General features: G+C 42.2%; 2 protein-coding genes across 3 annotated transcripts in view; both read left to right on the forward strand.

Moving 5' to 3' along the window:
* The window catches only part of MCM6 (minichromosome maintenance complex component 6), a 40697-nt gene extending 31109 nt beyond the window's left edge, over positions 1-9588 (forward strand). The window contains 5 exon segments of the mRNA XM_079783060.1: positions 2227-2283; positions 2285-2363; positions 3441-3596; positions 5789-5928; positions 9075-9588. Of these exon segments, the coding sequence (XP_079639186.1) occupies positions 2227-2283; positions 2285-2363; positions 3441-3596; positions 5789-5928; positions 9075-9191 (549 nt within the window). The 3' untranslated portion in view covers positions 9192-9588.
* Positions 9589-15592: 6004 nt separating this feature from the next.
* LCT (lactase) overlaps positions 15593-26940 on the forward strand; it is a gene marked incomplete at its 5' end in the record, with an annotated part of 50696 nt that continues 39348 nt past the window's right edge. For both annotated transcript variants that reach the window (XM_079781895.1, XM_079781896.1), the window contains 2 exons: positions 15593-16205; positions 26260-26339. In XM_079781895.1, coding sequence (XP_079638021.1) covers positions 15593-16205; positions 26260-26339 — 693 coding nt within the window. The remainder of the gene's footprint in view (positions 16206-26259; positions 26340-26940) is intronic.

The raw sequence follows: 26940 nt of genomic DNA on the forward strand, positions 1-26940 counted from the left end.
CTTGAAGAAGGTTGCTGTCAAGCATTTATTGAGTGTAGTAAAATAGTAATGAGATAATCATGTTATAGATTATGTAATACTTATAGAGTGAGTTACTGTTAATGCTATTCATTCAAGAAACTGCTTATATATGCATTTCTGATATCCAGAAAGTTTGTATTTTATTTTAGTGGTAACTTTTATTATAGCTTTATATTATGCCCTTGCTTATCTATTGATTCCCTACTATGAACAGTGATAAAACCAGCATGTTTCATATTTCCTACTCCCCTACCTCTCAACCATCTAATTTTAGAAAATAACATCTTAACGTTTACCTTTGTGCAGTCAGATATGCTTACCTATCACTTGATTTATCATATTTTGACTGGTACAGATGAGAGGCAATCAGCACATTTATCTCTCAGGTCTCCCTGTTCTCTTCTGTTCCCTTCCCGTTTCTATATATCATTTCATCTGAATAATAGCCTGGCTTGATATACAACCTTTGACTCATATTTTCTTTTTTTGTGAATTTTTCTACTGTATCCTGACATTAACTGTTGCTGTGGGGAAATCTGAGGCCAGCCTTGATTAATTTTGCTCCCATAAATAACTTGATCTTTCTCTTTTTCCTAGGTATTTTTTTTTTATTTTTCTAGGCCAGTAAGTTTATTAGGATATGTCTTGATATTGACTGTTCTTAAATGACTTAGTGTCTTTGTTAATAGTTTTTTGTCTTTTTAAAAAATTGCTCTGCTGGGGTTTATCTTGTTATGGGGCTCATCTGGTTAGGGAGGGAGATTTAGAGAGACTGTAGGTTATTTAAAAAGTACTTGAAGTAATCACCTCCCCAAAAAAAACAAAAACAAAAACATGGACATGTCATTTTTCTTTTAAATAAGCTTTTTTTATTGAAGCAGAACATACGTATAGAAAAGTACAAAAATTGTAAGTGTACAACTCATTTAACTTTCAGTGAGCATGCCTGTGTAACCTAATTTCACTTAGCATAATGTCCTCAAGGTTCATCAATGTTATAGCATGGACAGGATTTCCTTCCATGTAACATTCCATTGTATGTATTTACCACATTTTTTAAATCCATCTATCAGTGGATATTTGGGTTGCTTCCAACAGTTAATATCTTATGTTTTAGATATTAACCCCCATCATATATATCATTTGCAAATATTTTCTCCCATTCTGTAGGTTGCCTTTTTTATTCTATTATTTCCTCAACTCAGGAGTTTTTGAATTGGATGTAGTCTCATTTGTCAACTTTATTTTTTTGTTGCCTGTGCTTTATTTTTATTGATTTCACAGAGGAAGGGAGAGGGAGATAGAAACATCAATGATGAGAGAGAATCATTGATCGGCTGCCTCCTGCATGCCCTATACTGGGGGTCGATCCCACAACCTGGGCATATGTCCTGATCGGGAATTGAACAGACCTCCTGGTTCATAGGTCGACACTCAACCACTGAGCCCCACCGGCCAGGCTGTTGCCTGTGCTTTTGATGTCATATCCCAGAAACCATTACTAAATCCAATGTCATGAAGCTTTTCCCCTGTTTTCTTATAGATTGTTTTTTATAGTTTTAGGTCTTTAATTTATTTTGAGTTAATTTATTATTTTGAGTTTTATTCTTCTGTATATGACACCCAGTTTTCTCAGCACCATTTGTTGAAGAGACTATCCTTTCCCCAATGGGTGGTCTTGACACCTTTGTCAAAGATTATTTGACCACATACATAGGTAGTTCCATTTTCATTGCTATGTGATCTATCAATGAATATATCACAGTGACTCACCAATTATTCTGTTAATGAATACTTAGTTTCCAATTTGGGTTCTTATGGGATATACATATCTTTTGATCATAGATGTATATATATATATATATACATTTCTGTTGGGTATATATATATTTAGGAGTGGGATTGTTAGGTCTTAGGTTGTACAGTTTAGTAAAGATTGCCAAAAGTGGTTTTCCATGGTGCTTTTATCAATTTATATTTCCATCAGCGACGAATGAAAGTTGTTCTACATTTTTTTTCAACATTCAATATTGTTGGTCTTTTTAGCCATGTTGGTGATTTTATGGTACTATGCCATATTTTATGTCTGTGAGAGGGAGGGAGAGTGTGAGTAAACAAAATATCGCTGTGATTTTGTCTGGAGAAAATCTGTTTGCTAAACCAAGAAGACTGACTTACTGATTTACCTCATCTTGATTGGTTTAGGTCCAACCTAAACATGTGAAGGAAGCTTTCAGGTTACTGAACAAATCCATCATCCGTTGTAGAAACACCTGATGTCAATCTAGATCAAGACGAAGAAGTCCAAATGGAAGTCGATGAGAGCCCAGATGGCATCAATGGTGAGACGCTTGTTTATAAATCTGTTCTGGAATTAGAGTCCAGAATGCCCTCTGAGATGCCATGGTGAAAGTGTACTTGTTGATGGTTTTGAAGTCTCTGTGGCAAAAGGGAAAAGTGGATATTGAACTGTAATTAACTGTTTACAAGTTAAAATTTAAGTAATTAAAATAAAAATGTATTCTTATAAGACAAAATACACCAAATGGTGATAGTGGACTTAATTCCCCAGCCTTATTTGTATTGTTATTTTGCTTTTAAATTAAAAACATTTTCTCAAATACATTAAAACAGAAAATCATCAGAATTTAAAGTTTTACATAAAAGAATAAAATAAAAATTGCATATAATATTATAGATGGATTTTAGATCATGAAATCTTTTTTTTTATTGATTTCAGAGAGAAAAGGAGAGAGAGAGAGAGAGAGAGAGAAACATCAATGATGAGAGAGAATCATTGATCTGCTGCCGCCTGCACACCCCTTACTGGGGATTGAGCTTGCAACCTGGGCATGTGCCCTTGACCAGAATCAAACCCAGGACCCTTCAGTCCACAGGCTGACTCTCCACTGAGCCAAACCAGCTAGGACTAGATCATGAAATCTTTATATCTCTCATCCTTCCCATTTCTTCTAACTTAGTTGTCTTTACTAATAGCACTTACAAATTTGCCCCTTTTTTTGTTTGTTAATCCTCACCCGAGGATATTTTTCCATTGATTTTTAGAGAGAGTGGAAAGGAGGGAGAGAGAGAGAGACATCGAAGTGAGAGAAAGACATTAATTGGTTACCTCCCTCATGCACCCCGACCCAGGCCAGGGAAGGAGCTTGCAACTGAGGTATGTGCCCCTTAACCGGAATGGAACCTGAGACTCTTTAGTCCGCATGCTGATGCTCTATCCACTGAGCCAAACTGGCTAGGGCTGCTTTTAATTTTTATTTGTAAAATTACTAAATACCAAATATACCTATATGTTTGTTTTGGAATTAGTATTACAATATTAGTCTCTGTATAAACATTTGATGCGGGGAGTTTGGGAGGAACAGAAGGAAGACTCAGGTGGTTGATGTTTCCCTTAGGTCACGCTGACAGCCCTCCTCCTGTGAATGGAATCAACGGCCACAGTGACGACACAGACCGCGATTCTGTTCCGAAAGCCTCCTTAAGGCTGGGCTTCTCCGAGTACTGCCGGATCTCTAACCTCATTGTGCTGCACCTCAGAAAGATGGAAGAAGGTGAGGCACCAGGCTCAGCATTTACATAAACCACTTCTGATTGCTAAAGATTGTGTTTTGTCAGGAGAGATGATAAATTGTTAGACAAAGCTTACCTTGGCAGGGTGTCAGCCTGTACTTTTCCCCACAAGTTCATTGTCAGACAAGACTTATGGTTTATTCTTATTAAATTGCCAATTTTAATAGTTTTGAAGCAGAATTTGGGATTCTGTAATACAAAAAGAAGTCCTTTATAATGTTTTTACAGATGCAAAATCACTATTCCTTACTATAGCTTTATTTTAAATGTATGAACTGAACTCCTAGGTTATTTATATTTCATAGGCAAGTAATTGAACTCAAAAGACTGTATCAGCACAAATACATCCCAGACTAGGAATGAACTCATTTCTCCATAGATAAAGTGTGATATCTGGACAGTAGTGCATTTCTTACCCGTAACTGCTTTCCCACAAGTAGAAGGAAAAATAATGAAATCAAGGAGTCAAGCTTAAAACTTTAATTGGTGATTGACCATCAGACATTTCTTATGTAAAAGTTCCAATATTCCGGCTTTTGGACAGATGCTGTCATCACAGCATCCTATCTGAGGTGGAGTAAAGGAAGACCAGAGACTGTCTTGGCTTACTAAGGTGTGAGCCCTGTAACCTCTGCTCTCTTTCCCCCGATAACTGGCCAGTGGGCGGGAGGGGAGAAGATAGTAAAGAAGCCACGAGGACAGACCAGGTGCTCCCTTTTCGTTTAAAAAGGTTTGGGAGCCTACATGTTCTTGTGTTCACATTATACTTTATTATTCTAGTTCTCTCGCGCACAACAAGTTTTAAACACGGCAGACCATTGATGGGGCAAAGATATGATTAGCACCCAGATAGTCTGCATTCCATGGATAAATTCTGCTAGGTCTTCCTTTCTTAAAAAAAAGAAAAAAAGTCACTGTTCACCCGGCCAATTAGATGTTTTAATTAAAATTGCAGAACCTATTGACGATGTTAAGCGAGTACTTACTGTACAGCCATAATAAACTTTTCAAAGGCAGTTGTCAGTAAAGCTAGAATTTTCCAATTTTTATTTTGCATTTGATTAGCAATTGCTAGAATCAAGACTAAGTAGACTTTTTTTTTTTTAGGTTATATATACTATATGTATATATATTTTTTTATATTTTACTGATTTCTTACAGAGAGGAAGGGAGAGGGATAGAGAGTTCGAAACATCGATCAGCTGCCTCCTGCACACCCCCTTCTGGGGATGTGCCCGCAACCAAGTACATGTCCTTGACCGGAATCGAACCTGGTACCCTTCACTCCACAGGCCGATGCTCTATCCACTGAGACAACCTGGTTAGGGCTAGGTTGTATTTTATTTCTGTGTTATAATATTATGCAGGTTCCAACTTTTCTTGGTGAATTTAGAATTCTGCTTTGGACTCTTAGAACCACACAGTTCAGTCAGTATGAATAGACCTTGCTGTGATAAATTGTTATTTTTTTATTTTGAGTAAATTCCTATGGTTTTGTTTTTTTTGTTTGTTTTAAATGTTTTTATTGATTTCAGAGAGGAAGAGAGAAGGAGAGATATATAAACATCAGTGATGAGAGAAAATCATTAATCGGCTGCCTCCTGCACATCCCCTACTGGAGATCGAGTCTATAACCTGGGCATGTGCCCTGATCAAGATTCAAACCCCGGACCTCCTGGTTCATGGGTTGACGCTCAACCACTGAGCCACAACGGCTGGGCAATTCCCATGGTTTTTGCTTCTCAGTTGACCTCAATTCCAGTCTTTCTTTTTCCAAAGAAGAAAAGTTATATTTAAGAAGTTTTACTTGCTGTTGTTTCATTCCTAATTTATGCCTTCAGTTGCTGTTGGCAGACATTCTCTTAGATGATGAAGCATAAAAAGGTGAAGGAAACACCTTATACTCTGAAATATTACTAGCTTTAAGACTTGTTTCTTATCATCTCTATTTAATTTGATTTTTCTCTTCAGGATAAAGTCAAGCATACAAGTAGTATGACAGGTATTTCAGGCTTATGCTGGAACATTGCAAATTTACTTCGGCAGATGTACTTTCTGACTGGTTGGTGGTTATCTAATCTGTACATATCTTGTGTGTGCAAACCCCCAGGATTGACAGTATAATTTGCTAGAAAGATAATTTAATCCTTTTTAAATGTATTTTTTGTTGCAGAAGAGGATGAGTCTGCATTAAAGAGGAGTGAGCTTGTTAACTGGTACTTGAAGGAAATTGAATCAGAAATAGATTCTGAAGAGGAACTTATAAATAAGAAGAGGATCATAGAGAAAGTAATTTATCGACTCACCCACTATGTACGTACAGAACTTCGCTTGCTTGGGTTTTCTCTTGTGTAGGTCCGTTAGATGTTCATTTATTTTGAATCATTGGGTCTAGTGAGAATTATGAATTGTAACAGAATTAACAGCATTTGATTGACTTATTTACTCTAAAAGCAGAATGTAAGTCAAATCTGGGAAGGTGGATTTAGGGTCTTATTATTTGAGTGTTTTTAACCTTTGTTTTCTCTCTCATTACTACAAACTTTCAAGCATCAACCACTATTACCTAATTTTTATATTTCACCTTCCTCAGATCCTTACCTTCATTATCCAGTTTACATTCTCATAATCACTCTTTTCTTTTACCTTCAACTTCATTCTCTGTGTTACTTGTTTGGCCAGACCCCGGTCTTGGTTAAATCTAATTCTTTATATCCATATCCAGGCATTTAAAAATATCTAGAGAAAAACATGCAACCATGTGCCCATTCTTATTTAAATGCATGCCCACAAGTCTCCAGTGGACAATTCTGTATCTTATAGACTTTACAGTAGCCCTGCCGGTGCTGTTACTTTTCCCTAGTCACTTCACTTTCCCACTCTGTTAAAGGACCATTATATACATACTTTCTCTCTGCTCAAATTAATTGACCCTTCTCAGTATTCAACCTGTCAGCAGCATTTGTCACAGTTGGTCTTTCCTCCTGGAAATACTTGTTCCCTTGGCTTCTGAGTCACCATATTCCCCTGGGTCTTCTCCTGTCTCACTGGTTATTTCTCTTTAGTCTCTTTTTCTGAATCTTTTTCTTTGTCACTTTTTAAATGGAGTACTGTGCTCATTCCTCAGACCTCTTTTCTATTTACATTCACTACCTAAGTGATCTCATTTAGTTCTGTGAATTTAAACCCAGCTGTCGATGATTCCCAGATATAAATTTCCAGCTCTCACCTTCCCTCTATACTCCAGATGTATGTGCCAGCTGTCTATTTGCAAAATAATAGGCATCTCCCATTTAATGTGTTCAAAACAATCCCCCTTCCCCCAATTGATCCCATTTACTCGGTTAGTTTAGGCCAGACACCTTAGAATCATTCTTGATTCCACTTTTCCCTCAAAACTTCTCTTTTAGCAGCAAATTCTATGAGCCTTGCCTTCAGTATGTGTATTTTCTGTTCTTTTCTCACCACCTTATGTCTGTCCCCCTTTCTGCCCAGTAGCTAGGCATCTTTTAACAAGTCAAATTATTTTAGTGCCCTCCCTTCCAGTTCTTCCCTTCCATTTAGAATAAAATCCAGTTGCCAATACCATGGCCTGCAGGAGCCTACACAGACGAGCGTCTGTCTGTCTTGTTCACTTCATTTTATTGCCCCTTTCTCTTCCCAGTCTACTCAGTGACATTGGCCTTGTCACGGTTCCTTTGACACACCAAACATGAAGGCCTTCGCACTCGCCCTTTGCACTTGCCCAGATCCCCTCCTCTATCCTGAAGGAGGCTTTTATTGCCCAGCCTGTTGAAATAGCCTCCTTGCTGTCACCCCCTTGCCCTGCTTTGTGGTTCTTCCTAGTGCTTATTGCCTGGTAGTATATTCCTTATTTGTTTCCTTTGTCTCTCTCGTTAGAAGGCAGGCACCATGAGGGCAGGGACTTTGTCTTGTTAACCACAGTATCCTCAGGTTCTACAGTGTTGCCTGGTGCATAGAGGGGTCAGATATTTCCTGAATAATTGAAATTTTCTGTTCAAATGGCAGAGATTCAATTGTCCTGCATTTCACTTCAGTGCTTACTATATAAATATTGTAGGTATCAAATCTGAGGGTTGTCTTATCTGAAAAGCTGTTTACCTGTGAGAGCAGATGAAAATGAGTGTATAATTTCAGGGGTTGGGGGGATGATGAGAACAGCTGTTCATATCAGAACTTAATAAATAATATATATGAAAATAAAGCTAATAATCACTCTATAACTGAGAATTGTCTTTCAAATAGTGGGCAGTGTTTTTGCACCAGGCCAGCCGTTCCCTCCCTAGAGCCCCCTGGGATCAGTGTAAGATAAAATTATCCATATGGAAATCCACATTGGGACACATTGCGAAATTAACTGATCTACACTGATTAATTTGACTCACTGCCTGAGCTAATTCACTGCAAAGACTAGAGAATTTGTACGGTGCTAATCAAGTGTTCTTCCTCTAAGGGTGTGTTAGTACATAGAGTGCTTGAAAGTGTCCAGTCCCTCTTAATGGCATTAGTCCTCATTCTGTGGGACTTTGGCACCTTCTTAGGATCAAGTCACTATTCTCTGAGTCCCTCCATACAGTCTTGGCTAGGAGTCCTTCTCATTTGTGGATATTTTAGGTTGATGTATAGGTACATCAAAGGCTTGAAATCTGTCATCAATATTTTTAAGCCACATGGCATGTTCTTTTTTTTATTATTATTAGCTCATAGATCAGAGTGAAATTTATCTTCAGATTCTACTTCTGATTTATGAATGGGTAGTAAAGAAAGTTCAATGATCAGTAATTAAAATTATCAAAATATTAAGTGAAACTAAATACTTTTATCAGAGTGATAAACATCAGAGTATTTTACACAATTGCAAATCTTAAAATTCATACATCTTGCCTTTTGAAGTTATATTTACAAGTACTTGATGTAGTAGGCCAGGAACCTTATTAAAATCACAATGACTGTTGAGCTTACTTACATATTCCTTAATTTTTCTTTTTTAAAAAATATGTTTTTACTGGTTTTCGAAAGAAGAAGGGACAGAGGGAGGGGAGGGGAGAGACAGAGACAGAGACAGAGATACATCAATTGGCTGCCTCCTGCACAACCCCCTGTTGGGATTGAGCCCAAAACTGGGCATGTGCTCTGATTGGAGGTCGAACCGGCCACTTCTTGGTACGACGCTCAACCACCCGAGCCACATCAACCAGGTCCATATTTCTTGATTTTTCAAAGGAGGTTTAGGGTGTGAAAAGGTCTATATCCTAATGGGGACAGGTTTAGCAGATCCTTAATAATGACTTTAAAGTATGGTCCTTTTTCTAAGAGTGTCTGGAGGGGAAATGAAAGAAAATGCTAGTAGCAAACACTCAGGAGAAGGGTCAGATGCTGTGTATCTGGCATGTCTCTAATACTGTGGAGACCTGAGGACGAATGTTTGTGCTTCACAGGATCATGTTCTCATTGAGCTCACCCAAGCTGGATTGAAAGGTTCTACGGAAGGGAGTGAGAGCTATGAAGAGGATCCCTACTTAGTAGTGAACCCTAATTACTTGCTTGAAGATTGAGATATTGAAAGCAACTAACCAAAGAAACTGCGGCCCTCTACCTCCTGGCCTGCCTGGAGCCTGGGGTCTGAATGGAGCTCTGCGAGGGAGAGGATGTTTCTGGGAGCAATGCTTCGGGAAGATTCTTTGTTGAGTAACGAACCAAGTTGAAGGTCCTGTGTGCCGCATTCCCGTCATACACTTCTATGCCACTGTGGGCTTTAGCCTTTGTTTAGTGTGCTTCTTATCTAAATGAAGTTGGAACCCAATAATGTGTGGTTTCGGTAACTAAGACCTTTGCTTTCATTTGTAGGAAAATGGCCCATTACTTTTATGGTATGTAGTATTTTATTGGGGAAATAACTTTCAATTGCTAACTATTGCAGTTTTTCATCAAAATAAAATAACTTGTTTTGCATTTGTCTTGAATTTATTTATACTCTTACTAGAGGCCCGGTGCACGAATTCATGCACAGGTGGGATCCTTCGGCTGGCTGGCGAATGGGAGGTTGGCCAGCCGGCGGGGAAGGACTGCGGGAGGTTGGCTTGGCTGTGGAGGTTGGCCAGCCATGGATTGGTCGTGCACCGGTGGGGTCCCTCAGCTGGCTGGTGACTGTGGGAGGTTGGCCAGCCGGCGGGGAGGGACTGCGGGAGGTTGGCCGGCCATGGGTTGGTCGTGCACCGGTGGGGTCCCTTGGCGTGTCCTGCTGCTCCTGCCTGCCACTCCTGCTCATCCCAGCCCTGCTGCGCCTGCCACGGGCTCGTGCCCAGTCCCGATCAGGAGAGGCTTGTGCCGCAGCAGTGCTTGCCAGCCGTGAGCCCTACGTCTGGCTCCTATTGGATAGCTGAGCAGTTTTCCCGCTGTGGGAGCACACTGACCACCAGGGACCAGCTCCTGCATTGAGCATCTGCCCCCTGGTGGTCAGTGTGCATCATAGCGACTGGTCAGCGAGTCGTTCGCTCATTCAATTGCTTAGGCTTTTATATATAGAGATTGATTCCATCTACTTGTAACTATGAGTCTTTTATTATTTTTTAAATATATTTTTATTGGTTTCAGAGAGGAAGGGAGAGAAACATTGATGATGAAAGTGAATCATAGATTAGCTGCCCCCTGCACGCCCCCTACTGGGGATCAAGCCCCCAACCCAGGCATGTGCCCTTGACCAGAATCAGTCTGCAGGCTAAAGCTCTGTCCACTGAGCCAAACCAGCTAGGGCATCATTACTTTGTAATAGTTTAACTTCTGTGCCCTAGGAGTTATTTTCTAACTTTTTTTTTTAAGGGAAATGTGTGATTTTATATATTATAAAACCATTTCCAAATTTTATGGCTTTCTTCCAGGTAAAAGTTATTGCTGTGTATGATACTAACTTCCTGAAACTTAGTTATGATCAGTATACTGATGGTGCAGTTTCTATTGTTGCAGCTTTTACCAGATGTCATTCTTGGCCTGTAGGGCCAGTTAGGGCATGTTCATATGTGGTATGTGAGTTCAATAATAGTAATTGCACTCTCCATTGGCTTGAAAAAGATAAGGTGGGGACGCTGGGAATAGAGAACCTGCACAGTTAGCAAATGCAGGGTTATAAGCTTCAAAAGTATGTTCCTAATTAATGAGGGTATTGGAGGCTGTTGGGATGAAGATACCTTGGGGTCTCAGACTTGCTAGTGAGGGAGCTATGAGATACTGCTGTAAAAAATGGACAAATGTCAGGCAGGACATTCAGTAACAGGTGTTAGGAAGAACATTCTAGAGAAAAGCTAGGAGACAGCAAGAAAGAGCCCTTCTCTGCACTGACTCCCACTCGATAAAGAAAATGGTGTTAAGAGGTCCTGAAAGAAGAGAAACGGCCTGACAGGAATTTGAACTTAATTTGATCCAATATCTGCCCAAAGGAAAATTTGAAGCTTAGGAAACATGAGTTCTGTTTTGATGAATCTCATCCCCTTTCCAATTCTACCATTAGTGGGAGTGCAGGCTCCAGAGCAAGGCGAGGTAATTACTACAAATGCAGTCAGAGTTCCTTTTTATATATATATATATTTTATTGATTTCAGAGAGAAAAGGAGAGAAAGAGAGAGAGAAACATAAATGATGAGAGAGAATCATAGATCGGCTGCCTCCTGCGCACCTTCTATTGGGGATTGAGCCCGCAAGCTGGGCATGTGCTCTTGACCGGAATTGATCCTGAACCCTTCAGTCCACAGGCTGATGCTCTATCCACTGAGCAAAACCAGCTAGGGCTACAGTCACTTTTTGTCCATCTGAATGAGTGCTTACATTTCCACATCACCCCCTCCCTCCACATGTTACTTGTCAGGAAGGTGAAATGGACAATGGCATACAAGATCTTTATGAAGGAAATTAGACAAGTGTCTAGTAAGTGGGTAGATACAACATAAATTTAATGTATTTTCAAATCCCAACAGATATCCATCAACAAGAGGGGAGTTCATAAATTTTTAGAAACATACAACTTAACAAGACTTAATCATGAAGGAACAGAAAATCTGATCAGACCAATTACTAGTAAGGAGATTGAATCAATAATGAAAACCTCTCATCAGCCTGGCTGGTGTGGCTCAGTAGTTGAGTGTCGACCCATGGACCAAGAGGTCACCAGTTTGATTCCCGGTTAGGGCACATGCCTGGGTTGCTGGCTCGATCTACAGTAGGGGGCATGCAGGAGGCAGCCAGTCAATGATGATTCTCTCATCATTATGTTTCTATCTCCCTATCCCTTCTCTCTAAAATCAATAAAAACATTTTAAAAAAACAAACAAAACAAAACCTCTCAACAAAAAAGTCCAGGACAGGATGGCTTAAATGGTGAATTCTACCAAACATTTAAAGAATTGATACCAATCTTTCTCAAACTCTTTAAAAATAGAAAAGGAGGGAACATTTCCAAACTCAGTTTATTAGGCCATTATTACCCTGACAACAAAACTAAAGAAGGTTGCCAAAAGAAAAGAAGATTACAGGCTAATATCCCTGATAATAGATGCAAAAACCCTCAACAAATTATTAGCAAACTGAATTCAACAATACATTAAAAGGGTCATATATCATGATCAAGTGGGATTCATTCCAGGGATTCAAGGATGTTCAATGTCCACAAATCAGCCAATGTGATTGATACTCCACATTAACAAAATGAAGGCTATCCTATGACTCAGAGATTTCACTTCTGGGTATATGTATATCTGAGGAAACCCAAAACACTAATTTGAAAGAATATGTTCATTGCAGTGTTATTTACAATAGCCAAGATTTGGAAGCAACTCAAGTGCCCATGAATAGACAAATGGGTAAGAAAGCTGTGGTACATATATGCAATGTAATGTTAGCCATAAAAAAAGTGAAATTTTACCCCATTTGTGACAACATGGATGGACCTAGAGGGTATTATGCTAAGTGAAATAAGTCACACAGAGAAAGAAAAATACCATATGATTTCACTTATATGTGGAATCTAAAGAGCAAAATTAATGAACAAATAAAATAGAAACTGACTTATAGATACAGAGGTCAAACTGATGGTTGTGCCCTAGCTGGTTTGGCTCAGTGGATAGAGCATTGGCCTGTGGACTAAAGGGTCCTGGGTTTGATTCCGGTCAAGGGCACATGCCCCGATTGCAGCCTTGATCCCCAGTGAGGGGGCATGCAGGAGGCAGCCATTCAGTGATTCTCATCATTGATGTTTCTATCTCCCTCTCCCTTCCTCTCTGAAATCAATAAAAATATATATTTCTTAAAAAATCAGCTTCATTTCAGCAAAACCTAGATTCTGATTGTTCTTTGAAGGAGTTGGGGATGGCCAGGATCTTGATGTGAAACACTTATCTGTAAAGATACTAGTATATGTACCCCTATGTTCATTTCAGCTTTATTCACAGCGGCTGAGACATGGAAACAGTGTCCTTTGATGGACAATTGGATACAGATACGCTACATATATTCAATGGAATATTGCTCAGCCATTAAAAAATTGAAATATTGCCAGTTGTGACCACATGGATGGATCTTGAGAGTATTATGCCAAGTGAAAAAAGTCAGATGGAAAAGGATAAGAACCACATGATTTCACTCATATGTGGGATAATACACAAAAAGCAACAAACAAACTCATTGATAGAGACAACAGAATAATGGTTACCAGATTTGAAGCTTGACGTCAAGGCCATCTTTAAAATTCCAGTAAATGAAATAAAATTGTTTCTATTACAAAAAATAGGGAAAGAGTGAATGTGTGTGTGCACACCAAGAAAACTCCAGGAAAAAGAATGCAAGGAGAGTCTATGTCCTATAATAAAGTGAAAAGTACTACCCAGCTATAGAAATTTAAATTGTGTGGTATTGTCACAGGAATGGATAATCAAGCAGTAGAAAGTCCCGAAATATCTATGTCTTTATAGATATTTTGTTCCTGATAAGGTAGCATTTCAAATAGTGGAAGAAGATGGCCTATTCAATAACATGTTAGAAATTGATAAGCCATGCCACACAATATACATACAGTTAAAATTCAAGAGGAGCTAAAGATGTAAAGATTTTTTAAAAATATATTTTATTGATTTTTCACAGAGAGAAAGGGAGAGGGATAGAGAGCTAGAAACATCGATGAGAGAGATACATCGACCAGCTGCCTCCTGCACACCCCCCACTGGGGATGTGCCCGCAACCAATGTACATGCCCTTGACCGGAATCGAACCTGGGACCTTTCAGTCCGCAGACCTACGCTCCATCCACTGAGCCAAACCGGTTTCGGCAAGATGTAAAGATTTAAAACAGGATAAGGAAATACAGTTTTGACATGAGACTTAAACTATGGTACCAGGAATGTACTTTAAAAGACACCATAAACCGTATTAAAGGACCGGGGAAAATTGTTTCCTATCATGTTTTGTTTGTTTGTTTGTTTTTAATCCTCACCTGAGGATACAGGAGAGAGAAACATGATGGGCTGCAGGTTTGGCACATGCCCTGACCCAGGAACTCAACCCACAACCTGTGGGTGTACAGGGGGATGCTCCAACCAACTGAGCCACCTGGCCAGGGCTCTATCATGTTTTAATATATGATATCCAAACTCTATTAAGAGTTTTTATTTCAGTAATAAGTTAAAATAATAAAAATGTACAAAGGATATAAATATAAATCTCAGAAGAAAAACAAGCAGCCAATTAACATGAAGAGCTACATTTTAAGCAGAAAAATAAGAAACCAATAAAGATAATATTTTCACTTTTCCAAGTGTCAAAAATGTCAAGTTTTATAACAAGTGTTAGCAAAGCAGAGAGATTTAAGCACACTTCTGTCTGTAGAATTTAAATTTGAAGAAGCCTGTTTTGGAAGACTATTTGTATTTCAATCAGAATTCTAAACAGGTATACCATTGGGTCAACTTAATTCCTAAGAACCTATGTTAAAGAAATAGTCACACATGTGGACAAAGATATGTAATGTATAGGTATAAATGTATATCTATATACATTTGCAACCAATTAAAATTAAGATAGAACCAGTGTTTAATATCAAGAGGTTAACTTATGTTACCTCCTTTCTATGGAATAAATGCTAAAAGGAGGTGGGTCTATACATTCTGATGTAGGCAGAGCTCCAGCAGCTATTAAGTGAAGAGAAGAAAGCAAGCTGAGGAACAATCATAATCCTGTGTTATGTATAATATGTTAAATTATATTATACATTTAAAATGTTACACACCTACTACATACGTTTGCATCGAATATATGCAGTAACAGCTACCACTGAGTTGCATTGTTCTAACCATGCTGAAGAATGACCCCATTGCATTCTCACTACCATCTACTTCCATTCTACAGGCGAAGAGGCAGGCACCGAGAAATTCAGTGGCTTTCTCCAGGTGAGATTTAAACCAGCTTCCAAACTCCCGAATTACCATTCGGCTGCACAGAGAGGGAAAACGGGAAGGAAGCAATGTTGAACTGCTTACACCGGGAAGAGGCGGGCGGGAGGGAAAGAATTTACAGGGATATTTCATATGTTTCTATATTATTTGAATCTTTTACAACATGTTTCATCACTTACTTACATATTTTTAAGGGGGGAAAAGTTTGGCAAGGGACTAGTTTTTGTTGTGTTAAGTAAACAAATTTTAAAATGCTTTGTAAGACCAAAAAAAAAATAAAAATGTGGAGAACGTGTTTTCCTGCAGACATTTTCCAGGTTCCTCGGCTGAAATCGTGCGAGGCATCTGAAGTTTTGCTATCTCTTACGGCGTTTGCATTTCTCCATATTACATTGGTGAGCCATGCACTGGTTGCATTATCACAGATCACCAGTTAAATATTAAGTGTTAATAATCACGTATTTTACAACCCCTGCTGTGGTTATAAAGTAAGGATTCCGCAACCTCCCAACACGTCCTCGAAAATGGAGCTGGCCTGGAATTTAGCCTTGTTGGTTTTCCTAAGGTTTTCGTGCTGCGGGCTGGGCTGGGAGCCCGATGGAAGCTTCATGTCAGCGGCCGGTCCTCTCACTGCGGACTCGCTGCCCGGCCCGGGCGGCGCCCCTGCGGCGGGGGACCCAGCCCCGGACGCCTGTCCCCGGCCGCTGCCCGCGCTCCTGCCGCAGCACCTGGGCCGCCTCCGCGCCGGCGGGGCCACCCACTACAAGGTGTTCCTGGCCTGGGCCCGGCTGCTGCCCGCCGGCAGCCCCGAGTCGCCGGACGCCGAGTCGGTGCGCTGCTACCGGCGCCTGCTGCGGGCCGTGCGGGCGGCGGGGCTGCGGCCGCTGGGGGTGCTGCACCGCGGGCTCCCGGGCGCCGGGCCCCGGGGCCGAGCCGCCGCCGACCGCTTCGCCCGCTACGCCGCGTTCGCCTTCCGCGCCTTCGGGGACTTGGTGGACGTCTGGTTCACTTTCAGCGACTTGGAGGAGGCGACCGCGGGGCTCCCCCACCAGAAATCAAGGCCCGCACGTCTGCAGACCCTCGCCGACGCCCACAGAAAAGCCTATGCGATTTACCACGAAAAATACGCCCCTCCCGGTGAGTCCGCCACCCCGACGGCTGGCACCGCAGCCTGTGTCCCCCTGCCCCCCCTTCCTCCTCCACGCGGGACGCGGCGCTCCCTCCCACTCCTCAGTCCTCCCGTCATCTCATTCATAGCGAGACATCCACTGTGTTGAGGTTCCCCGTGGAGACGGGCAGGGGCTCCCCCGCACAGCGCCCCGCTTCCCTCGGAAGCACCCCTGGCCCGGCCTGGAGCCTGTCCGTCATCCCTCCGCCAGTCCCGCCTTCCTGGCCGTCCGAGGCCTCGAGGCCGCCCAGCCTCCCACCCTCCCACCCTCCCTCCCAGCCGCCCACCCGCCCAGCCGCCCAGCCTCCCACCAGCTCAGCCGCCCAGCCTCCCAGCCTCCCAGCCTCCCAGCCTCCCACCCGCCCAGCCTCCCAGCCTCCCAGCCTCCCACCAGCTCAGCCGCCCACCCTCCCACCCGCCCACCCGCCCAGCCTCCCACCCTCCCACCCTCCCAGCCGCCCACCCTCCCACCCGCCCAGCCGCCCAGCCTCCCACCCTCCCACCCTCCCAGCCTCCCAGCCTCCCACCAGCTCAGCCGCCCACCCTCCCACCCGCCCAGCCGCCCACCCTCCCACCAGCCCAGCCGCCCAGCCTCCCAGCCTCCCACCCTCCCAGCCTCCCAGCCTCCCACCAGCTCAGCCGCCCACCCTCCCACCCGCCCAGCCTCCCACCCTCCCACCAGCCCAGCCGCCCAGCCTCCCAGCCTCCCAGCCTCCCAGCCTCCCAGCCGCCCACCCTCCCCCTTCCTTACAAAGCGGGGAACACCGTCTGGTTGAAGCTTGCGTCCCAGGGGGAGACAGACAGATACAAAGACAAACCAGGATGTGCTGACAGGGGGTGAGGAGAGCATGATTCCATTGTCCATATTCTTGCTTCGTAACTACCTTGAGGTTCTGATTCAGCGGGTCTGGGCGGGACCAGGGCATGCGTGACTTCGATAAGTTCTCTAGGTGAATCTGAGGAACACCAATTTTGAGAACCAATTCTGGGTTATGAATGCTTTCTTGTTTTTATTATATACCTGTAGTACATACTATATGCATACCTGTATATTCTACTTTATGAGTATCTTCTCATTTTATAGAAAGCATGATTTTCAGTGGTCTTATAGGTTCCCTCAATATGAATGGATCATAAAGTTTAAAATATTGCGCTCATTTTAATATGTGTTTAATTTTTACTATTGCAAATTATAAACATGCCTCTATATAAATGCTTGCCTAGCTTCTGACGAATTCTTTCTGATCGATTCCTAGAATTGAAATGACTAGATCAGGAGCTGTACATTCTTTAAGACCTTAGAGCATGTGGCTAAACTGCTTTCCAGGAAAGGTGTAATAGTTTATACAACAGTTATAAAAGTGTTTTTCTGACCCCGCTCAGCCGGTCAGAAAATGCGATTATTTGTATCACTGATACTTTGACAGCTAAAAACTGTTTTCTGCTTATCGTCTCCGTTTGCTGTATTTGACTATGGAGAGGTTACACTTTTTTTTTTTCTGTGAAAAGTGAAAGGAGCGTGAGTGTGGAAGGGGCTGTTTCCTATAGGATTGCGAGGAAGGCAGACCTCGGGCCACCTGGGGGCATCCTGGAGGGAAGGCGGGGGCGGGGGTGGAGGGGGTTGGGGGGAGCCCTGGACCTGGGGACCGGGACTCCGGGCGGAGGAGTGTGAGGCCCCTGCCGTGGGAGCCCGCGGTCTGTGGAGTGAACTGGGAACCCAGGGTGGGACGTGCGGCGAGGTAGATTTGAAACTGATCCTTGGAAAGCACGCTTAGGGGTGGGTGAGCCAGTAAGTGTTCGCTGGCTGCCCTTCTTTCTGCTGAAGAAACTGAGTAAAATGAAAGAAGGCAGCACTGAACTTGGATCCTCTCAAATAAAGGGACATCTGTCTTACCCTGAGGTCAGATTCCATAGAATTACTTCTATTATGCAATTATATATACATGTTTCTTTACATGGTTTACAGATTGCGTTTTTAATTTCCATCAGGTTCCTAAAGACTGTTTCTTTTTTTAAAGATTGTTTCTTTTTTAAACTTACATTTTCCTTCTTTTCCTCTTGTGCTCATTTTTCCCATTCTTTACTTTCTGTTTCATCACTATCACTAGATGATCTGCCCCCAGTATAATATGGGAAACAAAATTCTCTTTTCAATTTCTTTACTATTTTAAAAGGTGGTTCTCTCTCTCTCTCTCTCTCTCTCTCTCTCTCTCTCTCTCTCTCTTTCTTTTTTTCCCTCCCTCCTTCTCATTCTCCACTTCCTCTTAAGTCCAATCAATAGCCTGTTGTTCTTTTTAAAATATATTATTTAATATATTTTGGTTAAAAGCAAACTACAATAACAAATGCACATGGAGTGACCACTCAATCCAACAATAAAATAGAACACAATACCACTTCACGTCAACTAGGATGGCTGTAATAAAATAGACAGTAACAAGGGTTGGCGATGATGTGGAGAAATTAGAACCCTTATGCGTTGCTGGTGGGAATGACTGACGGTGCAGCCATTCTGAAAAACAGTCTGGCAGTTCCTCAAGTTAAACTTTAGAGTTACCAGGAGCCGACACTGCCTCTCCTGGGTATATATCGGAGAGTAATGAAAACAAATGTCCAGGCAAAAACTCGTTACCAACCTTTATAGCAGCATTATTTATAATAACCCTAATGTTCATCACCAATGGATAAACGAAATGTGACATAAACATACACTGGAATATTATTCATCCTTAAAAGGAATGAAGTACTGATACATGCTACAACATGATGAACCTTCAGTCGCAAAAGACTGCATATTATATGATTTCCTTTATACTCTATGTCCAGAATAGACAGCTCTACAGAGACACTAAAGTAGATTAGCAATATCTAGGGCTCAAAGAAAATGGTAAGTGACTGCTACTGGATACGCGGCATTTCTCTTTAGGTGACTAAAATATTTTGGAATAGTGCAGATAGTTGCACAGTTTTGTGAATATATTAAAAAACCACTGAATTGTATACTTTAAAGGGGTGAATTTTTTCAATTAAAGTTGACATTAAATATTATTTTATATTATTTTCAGGAGGGGTGATTTTTTTGCTACATGAATACATATTTTAATTTTAAAAATGTAAAAAAAAATAAGTGGGAGGGTTGAGGGTTTATAAAGCAAGGCAAAACAAACCACAACTTACATCTACTTGAATATCCCCCTATCCCATCTTTTATTTTATTTTTTTAATCTTCACCCAAGGATATGTTTTTATTGATTTTTTAGAGAGAGAGAGAGAAACATCAGCTGGTTGCCTCCCTTACGTGGTCTGACCAGGGGTTGAATCTGAAACCTAGATATGTGCCCTGACAGGGGGAATCAAACCTGCAAACTTCCCGTGCACAGGACAGTGCTCCAAGGCAGCTGAGCCACCTGACCGGGACCCTATCCCGTCTTTTATTCATCCCCTCCCCACCCAGCTTACCACTACGCAGCTGTTCTGTTTACCTTTTATTATTTGATAGCCATCCCCCCCCCAACCCCCGCCATTTGGTGTCCACAATGACTTAATAGGACAAGGCCGAACATTTTAAATTTAAAAAATGTTTAGTTACAGAACAGGTAGCAGTTTAGCAAATAAAGCACATTCCCAGTGTTTTTAAAAAATATGTTAAAGAAGTAAATTTCCATTTACTACTGATTAGAAAATACAATATTAAATGCAGTTCTGATACTTTTCTAAGAATTATTTTTATCAGAGTATGGTTTACATATAGTGAAATGCGTGATCTTAATTTTACAGTTTGATTAGTTTTGGCAAACACATCCATGTAACCCATACCCTTAGCAAGATAAGACTTAACTGCCCGGCCGGCATGACTCAGTGGTTGAGTGTCAACCTATGAACCAGGAGGTCATGGTCAGGACACATGCTCATGTGCAGGAGGCAGCCAATCAATGATTATCTCTCATCATTGATGTTTCTATCTTTCTCTCTCTCCCTTCCTCTCTGAAATCAATTAAAAAATATTTTAAAAAAGGCAGATATAATCTTCAAAATTGAAAAACACTCTGCTGTGTAAGAATTTTTTTCTTTTTAATCAACACTTCAACAAACTAACAGGCTTTATTTTATAGAACACTTTTAGAGTTACAAAAAATTGAGCAGATAATACAGTCTCCAGATGCCCCTCTCACTGAACCCAGTTTCCCCAATATTAACATCTTACATCAGTATGGTATATTTATTACAATTGATTACATTATTGTTAACTAAAGTCCATATTTTATTTAGAGTGCCTTAGTTTTTCCTTAATGTCCTTTTTCTATTCCAGGATCTCATCACATTCCATTTAGTTGTTATGTTGCTTTAGGCTATTCTGAACTGTGACAATTTCTCAGACTTTTCTTTTAAATTTTTATTTATTGATTTTGAGAGAGAGAGAGAGAGAGAGAGAGAGAGAGAGAGAGAGAGAAATTAATTTGTTGTTTCACTTATTTATGCATTCATTGGTTGATTCTAGTATGTGACCTGACTGTGGATTGAACCCGAAACCTTGGTATAGCAGGATGATGCTCTAACCAACTGAGCTACTCGGCCAGGGCTCTCAGACTTTTCTTGTTTTGATAAACTGATGACAGTTTCTGGGAGTCCTGGCCAGGTATTGTGTAGGACACCTGTTTTTAAAAATAGCTTTCTTGAGATATAATTAATGTACCACGCAATCCACCCATTCCAAGTTTTTAGTATGGTTTTTATTCTATTCATGTATGTGCAATCATCAACATGGTCAATTTTAGAACATTTTTATCACCTCAAAAAGAAAACTTGTAACCTTTAGCTATAACATCCCTACCCCCACATTGCCCTCCCCCATCCCTACCACTAATTAACTGTCTCTATAGAGTTCCCTGTTCTGGACATTTCACATGAATGGAATAATATAATATGTGGTCTTTGTGATTGTGTCTATTGGAATTTGTCTGATGATTTCCTCAAGGATAGACTGGGATTATGGGTTTGGGGGAGGAAAATCACAAAATAAAGTGTCATTTTCATCACATCATATCAAAGGTACATACTATCAACATGATATATGCTATCAATGTTAATCTTGAACACCTGGCTGAGGTAACGTTCGTCGGGTATCTCCCCTGTAAAGTCTCTTTTTCCATCCATTCTACACTGTCCTCTTTGGAAGGAAGTCACTACACACAGCCCATACTTAAAAAGTGGAGAGTTATGCTCCCTTTATAAATACTTCTATTTTGAAACTAGTTACAAGTAGAAACCCCGACTTTTTTATTTTTATTTCATTTTTTAAAATATATTTTTATTGATTTCAGAGAGGAAGGAGAGGGAGAGACAGAAACATCAATGATGAGAGAGAAACTTTGATCAGTTGCCCCTTGCACGCCCCCTACTGGGGATCAAGTCCACAACCTGGGTATGTGCCCTTGACCAGAATCGAACCCAGGCCCCTTCAGTCCACAGGCTGATGCTATATCCACTGAGCCAAACCAGCTAGGGCATACATACTTTTTAAAAGTTCTTTTCTAAACTTAACCAAGGAGGTAAAAGACTTGTACACTGAAAAATATAATACATTGCTGAAAGAAATTAAAGGGAAAAAAATAAATGGAAACACATTCTTTGTTCCTGGACTGGAAGACATAATATTGTTAAAATGTCAATACTACTCAAAGTGATCTACAGATGCTATGAAATCCCTATAAAATCCCAACGATAGAAAAATTCATTCTTCAATACATATGGAATCTCAAGAGACCTCAAATAGCCAAAACAATCTTGAAAAAGAAGAACAAAGTTGTAGGACTCACACTTCCTGATTCCAAAACTTACTACAAAGTAACAGTAATCAAAATAGTATAGTACTGGCATAAGTTTGGATGGACATATTAAAAAATGGAATAGAATAGAGAGCCCAGAAAAAAAGAAAAAAAAACACCTCACCTATACGGTCAAATGATTTTTGACAAGGGTGTCAAGACCAGTCAGTGGAAGGAGGGAAGGAGGGGAGGCAGTCTTCAACAAATCCTGGGAAAACTGAATATCCACATTCAAAAGAATGAAGTTGGACCCTTACCTTACCCCATATACAGAAATTAACTCAAAAGAGATCAAAGACCCAAACATAAGAACTAAAACTGTAAAACTCTTAGAAGAAAACATCGGGACAACATTGTTGCTGTTTTTTAGCTATGACACTAAAAGTGCAGATAACACAAAATAAAATAGATAAATTAGACTTCATCAAAATTAAAAAGTTTTGTGCATCCAAGAATACTATCCACAGAGGGGAAAAGCAACCCAAAGAATGGGAAAAAATATTTGCAAATCATATATCTGCTAAGAGATTAATGTCCAGAATATATTTTAAAAACTTCTAATTCAACAACAACAAAACAAACAACTGTATTAAAAATGGGCAAAGGCCCTGCCTGGTTTGGCTCAGTGGATAGAGCATTGGCCTGAGGACTGGAGAGTCCCAGGTTCGGTTCCGGTCAAGGGCATATTCCAGGGTTGCGAGCTCCATCCCCAGTAAGGGGTGTGCAGGAGGCAGCCAATCAATGATTCTCTCTCATCATTGATGTTTCTATCTCTCCCTCTTCCTTCCTCTCTGAAATCAATAAAAATATATATGTAAAATAAAAATGGCAAAGGACTTGAATTGATATTTTTTTCCAAAGAAGTTATGGCATGGCCAATAAGTACATGAAAAGATACTCTATATCAACAATCATTAGGAAATACAAATCAAAACCTCAAGATTTAAAAACACACAAGATTCCACTTCATGCCCATTGCGTACATGGCTACTATTAAAAACAAAGAAAGTCACAAGTGTTGGTGAGGTTACAGAGAAATTGTAATCCTTGTGCATCATTGGCAGGAGTGTAACATGATGTGGCCACTGTGGAAGACAACGTGGCAGTTCATAGAAATTACCATATGACCTAGCACTGTGGGTATATACCCCAAAAATGGAAAGCAGGGATTTGAACAGATATTCGTACACTCATTTCCTAGCAGCATTATTCACAACAGCCAAAAGGTGAGAAAAACCCAAATGCCCGTGGATCGATGAATAAATACACAAAATGTGGGATATACAAACAATGGAATATTATTCAACCCTGAAAAGGAATGACATTCTGGCACATGCTATACCATGGATGAACCCTGAAGACATTATACTACATGAAACAAGCCAGACACAAAACATAAATATTATATGATTCCACCTAGATGAGGGACCTGGAATGAGCAAGTCCACAAAGGCAGGGGGGCGGGTAGTGGTTACCAGGAGCTGGGAGGAGGGGAGATGGGAAGCTACTGTTCAATGGACACAGCGTTCCAGTTTGGGATGGTGGGCAAGTCCTGGAGATAGATGGTGGTGATGGTTGCACAACAATGTAAATGTATATAACGCCACTGAACTGTACACTTAAACGTGTTTCATGGTGAATGTATGTTGTTTATATTTTGCCACAATATTTGAAAAGTTCTTTTCTAACCTTTCTCTATGTCTTGTAAACCTGGCATCGGTGTGTTCAGCGTGCCCAGAGGAGCATGCCAGAGAGGATTCGGCGGAGCTGGAGGGAGGGGAGGAGAGGGACCGTCCCTCTCCCGGGAAGCGTGGAGTTGCACACAGCATCCTCCACCTGCACAATCTGGGGCGCCATCCAGGGTGACACCAGTTCCCCACCCACCCCTGGCAGGCGCGGCTGGAAGCACTGGCAGCTCAGTACTGCCCGGTCCCTGTATGGAAGCATCGGCCCGAAGGGAAAGGACCTGTGTTGTGTGGAGAACTGCAGTGGGTTTGGGGGGAACCCCTTCTCTTTACCGCGGAGACAGAAATGAGCTGACCCTTCAGAGGTCTAGTGATGCCTCAGGGGACAGGAATTACACAGAGCTATGCAGCGACGTACCCTGGCAAATACTGATTCTGAGTCCCGTGGGCGTAAATACCTATCTGTACCCACATTCAGCACAAACTACAGGATAAATCCTCTTCCACCAGAGAAGTTGCTCCCCTGTCAGTCCTATAGAAAACATGAGCGGCCAGCTTAGAGTGAGAATCTCGTCGTGAGGAGTCTGCATCTTCCATTGTTTTAAGAAGCGTGGTTTGTGCTAGCACTGGGAGCAGGTGCAAGCATAGCTATGCTGGGGAAGTTTAATCATTTTGTAGATGAGCATTTCTGGACCTTCCGGTGCATTTGTTCAGTCTAAATTCCAAAAACAGTTTGCAAAGTCAAACAGAAATGATTTGTGAGTTAATTGTGCTTAGGGATTAACTGTACCCTTGTTTCATTTCATTGGTCAAGAGATAGTACTAAACTGTACATTTTATTTATTTATTTTAATACATTTTATTGACTTTTTACAGAGAGGAAGGGAGAGGGATAGAGAGTTAGAAACATCGATGAGAAAGAAACTGATCATTTGCCTCCTGTACACACCCCATACTGGGGATGCGCCCACAACCAAGGTACATGCCCTTGACCGGAATCGAACCTGGGACCCTTCAGTCCGCAGGCCGACGCTCTATCCACTGAGCCAAACCGGTTAGGGCTAACCTGTACCTTTAAAGTGTGGAGCACAAGCTGAGAGCACATGTTCCGTGTGTGCTGATGTGACGATAGACCGCAGCGTGAAAGGCGAAGTGGAGCCATCGGCACAGTCAGTAAATTCCTGGAAACAGCGTTATCTTATCGGGACGAGCACTGAATGTGTCTGGGCGACAGTCCCTGCGCAGAGGGGTTCAAAGTCCCATTGCGCTCGTCGCAAGAAGCACTGGGGAGCTGGCAGCGGCTGCCGTGGTGGTTCCGTTGGCTGGGAGAACTTTCTTCCGTGCAGCACTCGGTCGGATGAAAGAGAGGGCAAGGCATGCCGTCTCGAACTGTGGCTCTGTTCCTTGTTTATTTAGCGTTTCCACGTCCTAGGCCTGAGCACCTGTCATGCACCAGTCCCCAGCGTGATATTTGCAGGGACTGAAGACGGGTTTAAGTTTTGCTGGTCAAGGAGCGGCAGAGAGCAATGCAAACAGCGAGGGCCCCAGCCCACGGCTTGCCGAATGCCCGGTTCCTGCCGGCAGGTGGTCCTGGTGCACACAGATTTGAGCCCCACTGTTAGGTGATCGAATGTCAAAGCAAGTGGGTGCAAGCCGCATATGTTTGTTTCTATCTCCCTGTCGCCCCCTCGGGACACGGGAGGGGCTGAGCTGGTGTTTGTACAGGGAACAGGGCCAGGGACAGCAGCTCCCTGAGAGCTCCTGCCTGGGGAGACGCTGAGGAAGCGGCCGAGGCCTGCATTCCTTGGAAAGGCTTTTACAGCTGAAACCGTTTGGCTCAGTGGATAGTGTCAGCCTGTGGACTGAAGGGTCCCAGGTTCGATTCCAGTCAAGGGCATGTACCTTGGTTGCGGGCACATCCCCAGTAGGGGGTGAGCAGGAGGCAGCTGATCAATCTTTCTCTCCCATCGATGTTTCTAACTCTCTGTCCCTTTCCCTTTCTCTCTGTAAAAAAATCAATAAAATATATATATATTTTTTTTTTTAAAGAAAAAATGAGCCCTAGCCAGCTTGGCTCAGTGGATAGAGCGTCAGCCTGCAGACTGAAGGGTCCCAGGTTCGATTCCGGTCAAGGGCACATGCCTGGGTTGCAGGCTTGATCCCCGGTGGGGGGTGTGCAGGAGGCAGCTTATCAATGATTCTCTCTCATCATTGATGTTTCTGTCTCTCTCTCCTTCTCCCTTCCTCTCTGAAATTAATAAAGAAATAAAAAAAAAGAGAAAAAAAATGAAAGGGTTTTACAGAGGCCCAGTGTCCACGGAGCATTCTCTAACGGGGCATTTGTAAGCTGCCTTATTTTCTAAAACCTTCCAGCTGGGGTTGAGCCGTGCGAGTGCAGATCTTTTTAAATGGGTGGACGTGGAGTAGAACGTTGATAGGAAGTGAGACCCCACGTGGCCTCCGTGGCCACGGGCTCCCGCCTCGCTCACCTGCTCTCCCCCCGTCGGTTCCAGGAGGAAAGCTCTCGGTGGTCCTGCCGGCCGAAGCCGCCTCGGAGCTCCTGCGAGACCCCGCCACAGCCTCCCTGGCCAAGGTGAGGACAGGCCTGCCCTGCCACAGCCCAGGAAAGCGCCATTTCATCCCAGACAACGAGCCGGGGCGTCTGTCGGCTTGACTTTCGCATCGTGCCCTGTGGCGTCTGCTCTCGGGACTCACAGTGACGTTCGGTGAAATCCCCTTGTTGGAGCCTCCGCTCCTGCTGGTCAGGTGTCAGCTTCTGCCGCTGCTCGCTCTGATTTCTTATCGAAAGAGTCAAAACAGCGTATCAGGAGGGAGGCCAGTTTATAGCCAAACAGGTACTGGGGCAGAGGGTTAGTTCTTACCAGTATAAGTAATGTGCCTCCTAGAGTCCCCATCCAGGTTTCTACCTCCTCTAATATAACTTCTATCTTTTAAACCTTATTTATTGCTTTTTTTTTTTTTCTAAGAGAGAGAGGGAGGGAGGGAGAGAGAGAAACATCAGTTTGTGGTTGACTCCTGTCTGTGCCCTGATGGGATGGAACCTGAAGCCTTGGTGTAGCGGGATGACGCTCTAACCACCTGAGCCGCCGGCCAGGGTAAATACCACCTTGAAACCGGGGCTTTAATAGGGACAGTGACACACCTGAGCAGGAGGCCGCGTGGGCCCTCGGAAG

This window comes from Cnephaeus nilssonii (genome assembly GCF_951640355.1).
Source record: "Cnephaeus nilssonii genome assembly, chromosome: 10".
Lineage (NCBI taxonomy): Eukaryota > Metazoa > Chordata > Mammalia > Chiroptera > Vespertilionidae > Cnephaeus > Cnephaeus nilssonii.